This window comes from Anabrus simplex, chromosome 6, assembly GCF_040414725.1.
Source record: "Anabrus simplex isolate iqAnaSimp1 chromosome 6, ASM4041472v1, whole genome shotgun sequence".
NCBI lineage: Eukaryota > Metazoa > Arthropoda > Insecta > Orthoptera > Tettigoniidae > Anabrus > Anabrus simplex.
The window spans coordinates 283,269,698-283,284,401 of NC_090270.1; the positions used below are offsets into that span (position 1 = coordinate 283,269,698).

At 36.6% G+C, this 14,704-nt stretch overlaps 1 protein-coding gene across 2 annotated transcripts in view; it reads left to right on the forward strand.

Moving 5' to 3' along the window:
• The window catches only part of Ing5 (inhibitor of growth protein 5), a 206,863-nt gene that overhangs the window by 142,156 nt on the left and 50,003 nt on the right, over positions 1–14,704 (forward strand). Inside the window, exon 5 of one of the 2 annotated variants that reach the window (XM_067150450.2) lies at positions 8,330–8,427. In XM_067150450.2, the coding sequence (XP_067006551.1) occupies positions 8,330–8,427 (98 nt within the window). Of the gene's footprint in view, positions 1–8,329; positions 13,769–14,704 lie in introns of those variants that run through there. The other variant, XM_067150451.2, reaches the window with a different exon arrangement.

Genomic DNA, 14,704 nt, shown 5'->3' on the forward strand with positions numbered 1-14,704 from the left:
TCAACATTTATACTCAGATTCATTATATGATGTGCGAAATGAGTGACAAGCCCTGAGAATTATAACTCTCAAGAATTATAGTAGCTTCTTTTATGCATCGCAAATTTCCTTGAAAATTTGTAATAGTTGCGAAATGTCGGATCAAACAAATACATTCAATAATATTTATATTCGTAGTACTATCTAGCAGAAGTGTACTTACACTAAACCTGTAGTTTTGTGAAGGGAGCAGGTATATATATGTGGGAATGAAGGAAAAACATGGTAGCAAAAGGTCTTAGAAGTCAACGCTAATTAGGAACTAATATTTAGAGGTCCCCATGAAGAAAAGAAGAAGAAGAAGATACACAATAATTCCAAACATGACAAATAATTTCTACGTACTTAAGTAAATACAACAGTGATATAAATATCTAATGAAGTCAGTCACACCAATAGTATGAGTAACTAAAGCCAGTTTCTGAAAACCCGTACGAAGAATGGGTACTTCTGCTAGTACATTTATAAACTGCCTGAAGAAAGAAAAGTGTTCCAGAATTATACCTAAAAGAGAAGCAACTGAATTAAAATAGAATTACACGTTTCATTCTTGAAGGAACATCACCAGATTCTGTCAAATCACACTTAAAAATTTATCGGCAATGCCAAGGTCATCCCTTATGAACATTGATTGCATATCATCCAGTAGTCAATCGATTCCACATCAAACCTCCATTGTGAAAAAATGATCCAACAAGAATTAAATGATGGCGACTAAGAGAAAAGGAAACTGTTATTTCCAGCATCACCCTACTTCCTATTAATTATCTTGGAACGATATGGACAGTCTAAAGGAAAATGTTCATGTATCTGTTTAAGAATATGTATGACAAAGCATGGGTACTGAAGGATTGACCGTCTGCTGTGCCTGTAGACTGAACAGGTCAAAAGGAAGGTCTGATCAAAAAAGGAACTATCAGGTGTTCCTTGAGTCAAAGACAAGAAAAACTAAAGGCATGCTGTGAAGCCAGAAGTGCACCGAAGAAGGCAGTCACAACTGTCAAAGCAGCTCATCTCAATGAAATTTGTGAGAAACTTGATACACCAGCTGGTGAACATGGCATCTAATGACTATCCAAACAGTGACACAGAAGTTCAGCTGACATGGAAAAGTTCTGTGGCATCAGTGACGAGAACAGTAAGCTCCTTATAGACTGGAAGAGAGCATTTGAACGCTAGAGACAGTACTTTCAGGAAATAAGTAAGAATGAATATTTCCACATCGCCTGATTTTGCAGCCAGCACTAGTTTATGGACCTGTTATGCATAAAAAGGTCGAAGTGATGAGGGCTCTGGGCGAGATAAGACAGGCGAAGGCAACTGGATAAAACTCGATTTCTCGTTTTTCGATGCATCATTTTCCCTGGATCTGTCGTTCATCAATTTTAGTCCCGATGAACTCTAAACCCCAGTCTGTCATCGTTTCGATATACACTTGCCTGTTCCGTGTAATTTTGAGGCGCGCTGTGACATCGAGCCGTGCCATGTTGAATCACTGACCGCTATGACATCATCTGAGCTGTGTCGTGTTGCATGACTAACTGCTTCATTCTCTCGGATCTTATATTTCGTTATTCATCAGAAATTACCCTTCCTATTGTCTGTGTTGATTCTGGTTTGCAGTCTGGTTTAAGTAAAATTCAGGAAACTCAATCTTCAAAAATTACCAGTGTTTCGCCCCAGTTTGGCATGGGCTCATCAGTTGGATACCGCACCTTCCCAAGACACTGGCCGGCTAGCACGCCGGTAGCGACACCACTGCAAGCTATATGTGTGATAAGCACAATGCAGTGCCGATGTACTAGGGGAGAATTGCATCTCTACTTGCGATATATGCCCTCCCGGGCTAGCATGACGAAAAATATAGCTTCTGATTGAGGTAGTGAAACACTGGTAATTTTTGACGATTGAGTTTCCTGAATTTTATTTAGCTACCTCAATCGCAAGCCATATTTTTGGTCATGCTAGTTCGGGAGGGCTTATATAGCAAGTGGAGATGAAATTCTCCCCTAGTACATCGGCACTGAATTGTACTTATCACATGTATAGCTTGCAGTGGTGTCGCTACCGGTGTGGTAGCTGGTCAGTGTCTTGGGAAGGTGCGGTATCCAACTGATGAGCCCATGCGGCACTGGGGTGAAACACTGGTAATATTTGACGATTGCAGTCTGGTTTGTTTGTGAGTTTCCTGATTTTGTCAGTTTTGTTTCTTAGGTCATCCACTGTAATTTGTAGTTCATCCCTATCTTCCTTGATTTCTGTAATCTACTTAATGTTACTATTCCATCATTTTTTTATTATTCTCCTCATTATCTTGTTCTCTGGTGTCCTGATTAGATGTCCAAAAAATGAAATGCGTTTCTTTCTGATTGTGCTCATTAGTGGTTCTATTTCCTTGTAGACTGTTTCATTAGAAGCTGCTCTCCAGTGTCCATCTTTTTGGTATGATTTGTTGATGCACGTTCTAATGGTTCTTCTCTCTATCTTGAGTATTTTGTCTATTTGCGCAATGTTAGTTGTTTGCGTATGTTATTTCTGGTTGAGTGACTGTTTCGTAGTGTTTTAATTTTGTTGTTCTTGACAGGCCTTTTTTGTTGTAGGTATTCTTGGTGACATATTGTGCTCAGGACAATTTATTTATTCTGTTATGCCATGTTGGCTTTTCCTTAGGGTTATATTTTATGATTTCTCCCAGATATTTAAATTTATCTACAATTTTTATTTCTTCGTTTCGTATGGCAATTTTGTTTATGAATGGTGGGTCAGTTAACATGATTACTATCTTTTCAAAAGATATTCCAAGACCAATTTTCTGTGCTATTTCCTTTAGCGTTATAACTTGTCTGGTTTCCTGATTATTGTTGGACAGGAGAGCAAGGTCATCAGCAAATCCTAGGCAATTGAAACTTACGTTGTCTTTGGGTCTTCCAATCTGGATATTCTTTGAGTTAATCTTGTAGCATTTCTTCATTATATATTCCAAGGCACAGTAGAACAGCAGAGGTGACAAGCAATCTCCTTGTCTTAAACTTGTTTTTATGATGAATGGTTCAGAGAATTCCCGTCTGAACCTGACTTTTGATTTAGTGTTGGTTAAGATGAGTTCTATTAGTTTGATTTTGAATGGAGCCCGAAATTTCTTAAGATTTTCAACTTTGAAGGTCTATGGATACAGTTGTATATATTTTTTTTTAAATCCACGAACGTTATTGCAAGAGGTTTATTTTATATATTGTAATGTGCTATGGCTAATTTTAAAGTGATGATTTGTTCTGCACAGCTTCTGGTATTCACCTAATTCTTCCTGTAGTTCCTCTTTGATCCTCCTGCATATTATTCTGGAGAAAAACTTGTATGTGAAGTCTAAGAGAGAGATACCTGTGTAATTATCTGGATTGCTTTTATCTCCTTTTTTGTGGAGTGGGTGGATTATGGCTGTGGTCCAATGTTTGGGGAACTTTTCTGCTCTCCAGATTTTTTTTAGGGCCATGTGTAAGGATGTTTGAACTGTATCACTGGCATATTTCTACATTTCTGGGAAAAATCGGTCTTTTCCACATGCTTTATCATTTTTCAACTCTTTGAGTGCTTTTTCCACCTCTTGTATTGTTGGGGGTTTATTGTTTAGGCAGAGTCTTGATGGGCGTGTTTGTATTAATTGCTAAATGTTCCTGGGGTTCTTCACAATTCAAAAGTTTAATGAATGCTTTTGCCATGATTTCTGCAGTTTCCTTGTCATTATGTGTCTTTTTCCATCCTCACTTTTGAGCATTGACGTGGGAGGGACAAATTTTTGTAGTTGTCTTCCAAATATTTTGTAAAAATCTCTGGAATTGGTTTTGTCTTCTATTGAATCAATTAGGTCTTTCTGTGATTGTCTCTTGGTTTGCCTGATAATTTGTGTGAACTTTTTCCTGCTGTTTATGACGTTGGTTGCACTTTCTTCTGTTTTGTGTGTTTGAAATTTTAACCCTACCTGATGTCTTTCTTTATGAATTTTGTCACATTCTGAGGTCAACCAGGCATGTATTTTATGTGGGTTTAATCGGGCTACATTTTCAGCTTGTTGCCTGAGAATTGGAACCAGTTCTTCTAAGTTATCTGTTAGTTTTATGTTTTGTGTGACATCTCTATATTTATCATGTCTAATTAATTGGTGTGGATCAAAGTTCCTCTTTCGTTTATTGTAGGTTTCTTTTTTAGTGGTGTGAACTTAATTGTGATTTCAACTATGTAATGATCTGAACCTGTATCTACTCCTCTTAATACTCTTAACATTGTAGATTTCTCTGTGAAAGAATTTTTCCATAAATGCATGATTCAGCTGCCATTCTCTTTTTCTCCATTCAGGATGTTTCCAAGTTTTAAGTTTGTTTGGCCTCCTTTTGAAATATGTGGACTTTGAGATCAGTTTTTGTTCTCTGAAGAGTTCAACAAGGCTTTGATCATTCTTATTGTATGTTTATGTGGAGCCCATTTCCCAATGATATAGCAGTATTTCTTTTCACTTCTGAGTTGGGCATTGAAGTCCCTTAACAGGATCTTAACGTTGTTAATATTTACTTGGTTTAGTGTTTGGTTAAGGAGATCCCAAAACTTTTCTACTTCTTTCCTAGTCTTTGTTAGAAAATTCTTGTCATTAGTAGAGGCATGAGCATTTATGATGGTGTAAATTTTATTGGATGCTTTTAAACTCAAAGTTGCAATTCTAGGTGAGATGGCTTGAACATTGATTATCGAATCTATTATTTTCACATTGACTATAAACCCAGTTCCAAATTGGGGACATTGTTTCATTACCTTTAGCCCAGGTATCCCGTTGTAAATTCTGTGGCCTTGAGATTCGAACGGTTCTTCTGTAGTATTTCTCATTCCCTGGAGTCCTGCTACTAAAATTTTCTGTTTATCTAATTTATCTGTCAAATTCTTTAGGTTTCCTGCGTTAAGTAGAGAATTAATATTATGGGTTGCAATGTAGTTGATCTGATCTTGTTTGATCCTGTTCTTATGTGCTGGCATAAGAATGGGTGATTGCCAACACTCCGACTAGTTGGCGTCTTCTAGGTGGCTACCCACTAAATCTGATGTAGCCTTCTCCTGCTTTCTTGGACAGGACGGTGGAATTTTTTCCTAAAAGACCTTTCCATGGTTGACTTTCAAAGGTAATTAACCTTGGGTGGAGCAAGCTCCGATTTACAACTACGATTATTAATCACAGAGGGACAACCCCAGATGTTCGGGGTACTGGGTTGGTATTTCCTCCTAGCCCAGTAAGGTATGGTTTTCCCGCCAATACTCTGGTGGCTGATTGCAGTGGTTTCCCACTGGGCGATAGGGTCGCCACGTCCCGATCTTTACATACTGTTGACAGAATTCTTCTGCCTTCTGTAAGTCCTCGCATTTACCCTCCCCTTGTTCATTAATGATCCCTGGAATGTCCTTCCTGAAATCAGTTTCTGCCTTAAAGTGTAATTTCACTACAAGGATTGGAAATAGAATGGAGGGGTATGAGTAGGTGTTGGGAAAATATGGAAGCTAATACGAGGACGGTTTGAAAAGTTCTCGGAATCACCGCTAGATGTCAGTGCTAGGGCAACGAGGTTCTCGCACAATAATCACACATCCTTTGTGAGTGAACACGTGGCGCGTCAGTGCTCTAGCTGCAGGAGTGTGGTAGTGACGACTCTTTGTTGTTGTTCCCCCGTAGTGATTTGTGACAATGGAAAAAACTGAGATTCGAGCAGTGATTAAATACTTTGTAAAGAAAGGTATGAAAGCAAAGGAAATTCATGCCGACTTTCAGAACACACTGGGGGACTCTGCTCCTTCATTTTCAACTGTTGCCAAGTGGACCAGCGAGTTTAAATTTGGTCGGGAGAGCTTGGATGATGATCCGCATAGTGGACGGCCAAAAAATTTTACGACCCCAGAATTTATCGCAAAAGCGCATAAAATGGTCATGGAGGATCGTCGACTGAAAGTGCGGGAGATTGCTGAAGCTGTAGGGATGTCTTCTGAAGGGGTATATTATATTTTAACCGAAGAATTGGGTATGAAAAAATTATCCGCAAGATGGGTGCCACGGCTCGACATTGGACAATAAATGCACCAGATTGGAAATGTCCGAACAAAGTCTGGCCCGTTTTCAGTGCAACCAACAAGATTTTTTGTGCCGGTTTGTGACTACAGATGAAACTTGGGTCCACTACTATACCCCAGAGACAAAACAGCAGTCAAATCAGTGGAAACATGCTGATTCACCACCACCAAAGAAAGCAAAGGCAGTGCTTTCGGCCAGAAAGGTCATGGCCTCAGTTTTCTGGGGTGCAAAAGGCATTCTGCTGATTGATTATCTTCCTACTGGCCAAACAATTACGGGGCAATACTATGCAAACCTCCTAGACCAACTACAGGAAAAGATACGCGAAACAAGGCCTGGTTCATCTTTCATCAGGACAACGCTCTGCCGCACACAAGTGTTATTGCCATGGCAATACTTTATGAACTGGGGTACAAATTGTTGCCACATCCACCTTATTCACCTCATTTGGCACCATCAGACTTCCCCAAGCTGAAAATTTTCCTTGGTGGACGGAGATTTTCTACAAGGGAAGAACTGACAGCCGAATTGGAGAGGTATTTTGCAGGCCTGGAGGAATCTCATTTTCGAGATGGGATCAAGGCATTGGAACACCGCTGGACCAAATGCTTTAGTCTACAGGGAGACTATGTTGAAAAATAAAAGCAGTTCCACCGAGGTAAGATACTTAATTGTAGTACATTCCGAGAACTTTCCAAAGCTCCTACGTATGATAGACGTGATATTATAATTGACTCTTGAGCACAGAATATTTTTGAGGAATTTAGGAAATATGCACAGAATTATATTTCCTAGTGGATTGATGTAAATCTGTAAAGCCTATAAAAACTGTTTTGAACATGAAATGCTATAAATAGGAAATAATAGCTAGGGTGTAATGAAGAATTACAGGACTGGGGAAAAAAAAAACAATGTAAATGAACGTTTTGGAAAAAGTTAATTGGATGTAAAATCCTTATGAATTGCTGTATAGCTCAAAAGGAAAAGAAAGAAAACCTTACTGATGTTTGTGTAGATCGCAGAAACAGTGGGATGAGGATGACCGAGCTCGATAGCTGCATTTGCTTAAGTGCGGCCAGTATCCAGTATTCGGGGGATAGTGGGTTCGAACCCCACTGTCGGCAGCCCTGAAGATGGTTTTCCGTGGTTTCCCCATTTTCACACCAGGCAAATGCTGGGATTGTACCTCAATTAAGGCCACGGATGATTCCTTCTCACTCCTACCCCTTTCCTATCCCATTGTCGCCATAAGACCTATCTGTGTCGATGCGACGTAAAGCAGCTTGCAAAAAAAAAAAAAATTATTAATAATAATAATAATAATGAGGATGGAAGTAGAATCACAGTTTTAGAAGGAGAGAGAATGGCAATGCAACAGTAGTGTCATAAAAAAAACATGAATTGTTAAAGTTTGACCATACCTGAATTCATTAGGCAGGAGAAGATGGCTGTATGGAGTATAAACATGGACTTTGGCTAAGTTTATCTAAACAAGTGACAAAAGTCATTTATGGAGAGATAGGAAGAAGAGTAAGAAACCTATTATGTGTTCCTATTTTTGTTCTACTGCTTTGTACAGAGGGGTCCAAAATATGTACTCACTGTTTGATAGTCCGTATCTTCTGGCAAATTTGACTTGCAGGCACAATTTTTGTCACTGAGAGAGAGTAATAATGTTATATGTTTGAAACAACCACCAGCAGCTTCTGAACAATGCCGATGTCACTGAATTGCAGACCAAGTTACAGCTGTCTGTGTATCTAGCATAATGGCAGCACGTGGTTTCTCCGCATGAACGTAACGATTTACAGGAGACCAGTAGATGCAGTTCTGACAGACAGTATCGTTAAGTTTGAAATGCGCCTTGTCAAACCACACAAATTTCCCTGCAAACTCCTCATCCTCGTGAACCATGTGCTCAAACCATTCACATCGTAATCTTCTTGACTTTTGTCTCTTACTAAACACCAGCATCCTATCTCATCAACCCAGGTATCTTGTTTCTCGTTCCTTAATATCTTGAAGGAATCTTTTTCTCTATTCTTTACTTGGTTTCCATTAGTTTTCTCTAAAATGCTCCCCCCCCCCTTTTTTACACTATTCTTCCTTGAAATATTTGTGTGTAATGAACATCTTTTTTTGAAAACCATAAAATATGTCTAAATGTTATTTTATTATCTTGATTTTCAGTGTCCAATCGAGTGGTTCCATTTTGCATGTGTTGGACTTACTACAAAGCCGAAAGGGAAATGGTTCTGTCCAAAATGTACAGCTGATAGAAAAAAGAAGTAAGAACATTTTTCAGTCTCTTCACTGCATCATCACATTTTGCATCTTGATCATCTTTTATCATAAATGTCATGTAGTTTAATTTTTTATAACTGAATACTATCTTTGTGTTCATGTATTTATTACAAGACATTCCCTTTTAACATGCAATTTTGAATACTTTTAAGAAAGTTGCCTATGTTTTTAAAGAAATCTGACTTGTATATCTCATTATGAGTAAGAGAAACTAGAATGATATATTTTTTGTCATTATGTTCCATCTTAATGAAAAATATTTAGAGATGTGATAAGTAATATTTGGAGCAGTTTTCTGCCCCGAACATCGAAACTGTATCTATACTGCCAGAACAGTTTGTTGCTATTAACAGTAATTATTTCGTATGCATAGAAGTATCATGCGTGAGAATGATACTAAAATAAAAGTAGAAATATTTATACATATATTGTAGTTTATTTGTGTACTCTGCTAAAAATGGCAGTTTCTTGTTTCATACTTAAACTTACCTAAAGTTCTTATGAAGCTAGGTCATATACATGATTTGTTGCAGATGAACAGTTTACTTGTGTGTTTTTCGTGTGTGATATGTATAGATGATGTATCATAATTTTAATGACTGTATAGTGGGCAAATAAGTTTAAAGTTTATTTTTGAAAATGTAAACTATCAACTCTTGTTACAAGCTATATATATAGAATTTCAAAAATAATTTCCCTCCAGTTCATGTTATGTTCCATGAGTTTTATGCTTTGCTATAATATTACTCTATTTAAGCAGTCTGCTGAGTCAGAATAGTTTATTTTTTTAATATAAAACTGGCCTATTCAATGCAGTGAGTGTGATGAATGTAGTGGTAACTCACTTTTAATGAATTATTGTTTGATAATCACTGCTTAACCAGAATTTCCATATTATCTCACTCATTCCCAAGATGCCCAGTGGAAAATAGAAGTATTTTTGAAAATGATTTATGTAGCTCTAATATTCTCATTGTTTGAGGAATTGATTTTATAATTTGACTTAGCAATATTGGAAACCTACTCAAAAACGTTTTCTCATGTCATGAAGAATATATTCTTGATGCTGTACTGTACTGTATATTGTTTCTCAAGCCACTCATATTGCGCATTGATATTATTGATGTATATGTTACGGAAAATTGTAAAATAGTTATTCTCAGTAACATCCAGGCAGTGTTAACAACACCCAGTTACTCTCTGCTGTGTCAGCATAAACATTCCAGAAAGTATTTTGATCATCATCAAAACTAGCCCCTAATTTTTTATCTTCTACTACGAGTTGTGCAATGCCATATGATGAAAGAACCGTATCGATTCCCATCATTGTATTATTACAGAATTGAAATTGAAGGTATTAAATTTATCTGAAATTGTGAGAGGAAATTTAAATTAATGTTGAACATTATTATCTTTAATTATTGCAAGTTGCAAAGTATATTATTTCAATCTGTGATAATTTGAGCAGCTGATGGATGGTATTGTAAATAAATACTTATGCTCAGAACTTCAACTATAGGTACATTGGTGCAGTAGTTCATTTGTGATATTGGTATCCATTACAGTATTATATATTTGTATTAAAATATTTATATTTATGAATCAGAATTTTAGTAAATATTGAATGTTGACTAATATTGGAAAATGTAATTAATACCATATTGTACCAATTTGTTCATAATAATATATATAATCTTTATTTAGGGAAAATAGGCAGACTGCTGTGATCTGTAGAAATAGACTGTATTCCTGATTTGAAAAAAGATGGAATAATTTTTGGATATGGACTATGACTTACAACTATACCTTTTTGTATCTTTGTCTATTAAATAAAGAATTCTGTAAGATATTACACATATAGTATCTAACATAGTCTTGCCTTACTGAATTCTCAAAAGTTGCTCATAATTTGTCAGAGGTATTGTTTATAAAAGAAAAATTACACCTGATAAATATCTTGAACTTTGACTAATATCTGCTTAACCCCTTCGGTGGTGGGTTTTGGCAGACCTCCTGTGCCAGAAAAGTGAGGTTTTTTCGGAGGAAATCATTTATTTTTAAGAAGCAAGAAATGAGTAACAATTATTAAGGGAACACATTCATATATTATTCAAGGTTAATAAAATCTTACTTTACACTCTATTTACACTTTTTTACAATAGGCCTGTGATATAGTTTCATATAATATTGGTGTTTTGAGTAGGGCCTATACTGTCCTGTGAGCAATACATTTTTATTTCAGGCTTTTGTATTATTCCCATGAGCAACACTAGCGCAGTAAATTGCCAAATTCTGTAAGAGTTTGTTTTTTTCCAAAACTGTGCCCTTGCATGCGAAGATTTATTTACAAGTTTTTCAGTGCACTTTTAGCATAAGGGCAACAAATTTTTTCGGTCACTGTCGAATGTACAACTTCATCCGTTAGAATCAGTTCAAAACAGTCAATCGCACTTACCTCTGGTAATAATCCAAGCCTCACACCAGGATTTCCTGTAAATGAAATAATATTAGGTCGCACATTATCCCCAGGCTTACACTTTTTCCAAATGATTATATATTCAACATCTACCATCACCTTAGCTTCTGACATAATACCTTCTACACTTTCACTAGAATTACTAAGGTTGTCATCTGAAGAATCATTAGAATCATTATCGCTACTCTCAGAAATACTAATGTCACTTAGAGATTCATCTTTGATGTAGTTCCTTATTTTGTCTTCAGACAAACTTCTCTTCCGTTTCACGCTTGCCATTTCTGTTTACCTTGTCACCTGGCCAGAGGTTGTATATGTAAAGTAGAGAAGATAAGCATATTTTTAGGCCAGATGCTTTGTGAATACAGCTGGAAATCCTCCCGCCATCTGTTGAGAATGCTTAAAAACATTTTCTAAAGCCATTACAGTACCCGAGAAGTTATTGGGCGATCGCAAAATGAATGCTGCAGCTAAACGAGAATTTCTCGGGCGGTGACGTTATGGGCAGGCGTGCACCACCCGAGAATTTCTCGGGCGTGCCACTGAAGAGGTTAATACATGGGAATGGAGATGATGTCCTCAGTATCAGCAGCACGATGTTTATTGTTGGAGAGCTTAATAATTTTGTTATTATTCCTGATAGTAACATTTCCTTCCATTATAGGCCTATTCTCTGTGTGAGTAAAACAAAGTGGATTGCTTTTGACTTCAAGGTGGGATATAGTGGAGATTATGTATTTAATTCCTCCACTGGTATCGAAGGAACAAACCCCAGAAGAAAGCTTAACGCATATTATGCATGCCTTGTACAACTTCAAGGTCATCTTTGTCTATTCTGTCTTAGCTTTTATCAACAGATACTTGACTGCTTTATTGAATTAATGATGTAATGAAATTTATCTTCAGGTCTTCAAGCAACCCCAAAACATGGCTACAAAATAGACCCTTTGTTGTAAAAAACTTGGAAGGATATATGTGATTATTAGGGCTTAAGGAAGAGCTCTTACAAATGTCTTTAATACTTCTTACTGCATATCAATTTGATAAATTTCATGAGAGCCCATGTGTTGGTTATTTGTTCAATAAATCCTTGAGATTGAACCATGTTCTTCCCTTTGTCAGTAAAAACAGGGAGGAAAATAAATCATAGAAATACTTGTTGCATTTCTTTCTCTGACCCCAACGTGGCAGGTTCGATCCTGTCTCAGTCCGGTGGTATTTGAAGGTGCTCAAATACGTCAGCCTCGTGTCTGTAGATTTACTGGCACATAAAAGAACTCCTGCGGGACAAAAGTTGGCACCTCAGTGTCTCCTGAAACTATAAAAAGCAGTTAATGGAACATGAAAACAATAACATTATTATTATTGCATTTCTTTCATCTTCTATTTTGTCTGGCCATGTACTGTGGATATGTGACTGAAGAATGGTCATTTATATCTACTTAGTAACATACTGATATCTGGCGAGCAGTCTGCCTCCTTAACTGAATGGTCAGTGTAATGCAGTTTGGTTCAGAGGGCCCCGGGTTCAATTCTCAGCCTGGTCGGGAATTTTTATCGTAAGTGATACCTAATTCCTGTGGCTTGGGGGCTGGGTGTTTGTATAGTCTCCAGCATCCTTGTAATTCAAACACCACACACAGCACTATCCTCCACCACGGTAATACGCAGTTTCCTGTACACGGCATATGCTCCCTCCCTCGTTGGAGGTTCTGCCTTACAAGGGTGCCACACACAATTATCATCTATGAAGCAGTCTTGTTCTCAGATTTAATTAGTTTCTCTTCATCTACTACAAACAGTGTGACATTTATTGTTCAACGGTGATAGTCTTGTGGTTGCTTTGACATTTGGTTGTCATATTACTCTATTGCATTTTTCATTAGCTAAGAGAAGTTAACCTCTTCTCTCTCAGTATCTGTATTCGTAATCATTTATCTTTTAGTTAGCTATGTAGTACAGGGCATGTAGCAGTATGATGGTTTAATAGGTGGGAAGGTTCAAACTGGTCCTGACTCATGCCAGTTCGGCTACCAAGCCGACAGTTTTCTGTGATTTCCCATTTTCACACTGGGTAAATACTAGGACTACCTTAATTAAGTCTGTGGCCTCTACCTCCCCATTTTTAGTCCTATCCTACCCTAGCATCACCAGAAACGTATATAGAGTATGTTACAGCAATAGTAAACAGCTACCAAAAAAAATGTTGCCTGGACGTTGTCAATCTTCACCTAATTTCCTGATATTTCCTGTAACATATACATTTAAAAATAATGATCTCTATATTCCTTTAAGTGGCTAATCTGATGAACAGATGAGGATAAGGTTTGTCATTATATAGTACTAGTATTTCTTTCTATAGAAGAATCGGAGCTTTCCAATTACATGAGAAATGCTGACTGATAGAGAAAGCAGCTAATCTAATTGTTCTGTATATTTTATATTAAGATTTTTAAAATTTTTAATGTGGAAATAAGATGCCAGTGAACTTGAAGATGACTTCTTCAGAAATTTAATTTTTTATGAATATTTAAAACTGTTACCATTCACAATTTTTATTAAATGTTTTAAATTTAAATTTTGTCTTGAATTTCATTTTATTTGCCTGACCAGCTATGATTTGTGCGCTCTTCCAGAGTAATAAAAACCATAAAATTGATTTAACATATTTAGTCCTATGTGTCTGAAGTGTGCAAGTTCTAGTATAGATTGATGGTATTGAACAGTAAGACAGAAGTCATGCATGTCCAGGAGAGTATAAAAATACATTTTTTTAAATTATTGTATTTGAAATTACAGATGACCTCAAGGATCCAGAATAATGCATCATGTTCAAATTTAATAGTTTACATCAGTTATGAATACAGGTAGTGAAATATAAATATCATTGAGAAAGAATTGCATAATATAACATAATAGTTTCCCACATATGTTTAGCCTATTGTTAAAAACACAACTAGAAAAATCATATCTTGATAGCTTTTTCAGTTAATATTGTCAGCAGATGAAAATTGATAGAGGTAATATTTGCTGTAGAAATAGTTGTTGGTGGTGGTGATTATTGTTTTATGAGGAAGCACAGCTGGGCCACCATCCTCTATACAGTATAACACTAATCAGAGAGAGAAAAAAAAAATTATCTTCTTTGCCTGAACAGCTATGAGTCGTGCACTCTTCCAGACTAATAAAAACCATAAAATTGATTTTTAACATATTTAGTCCTATGTGTCTGAAGTGTGCGAGTTCTAGTATATGTTGATGGTATAGAACAGTAAGATAGCAGTCATGCTGAAGAAAATGCTGTTGGGCTTTAAAATGCCGTCTGGCTTTGAAGTCAGTTGAAAGAGATCAGTTACCATTTAGGTAATTCTAAAAATTTCCAGGCCTGATGGAGAAATAAACTTCCCCTTCAGGGATTCATATATCCTCAAAACATCGTAATTGATGCATTGTACCATGTACAGAAAAGCTGTTCTCTTTGCCTCTTATGTCACTGCAAGATAATGATTAGGATTATGTTCTTCAATCTGTGCTTCAGTGCAGTACAGGTATACTGAGTCAGCTTCCATTTGCAAATGTCCTTATTTTAAGTATTCCCATTCTATGGTAATATTTGTCGTCTTTACCAAATTGAACCATATGTTTGCTAGTGTTTTATTCTTGTTTTGGCATAGGTAGCCATCAGATCACGCAATAATGAACTTGAATTTTCTTCTTGCCAGGTTTTTATTTCATATCAAATTAAAATCTACAACACAAAATGTAAAACTACTATCCTTTAATTC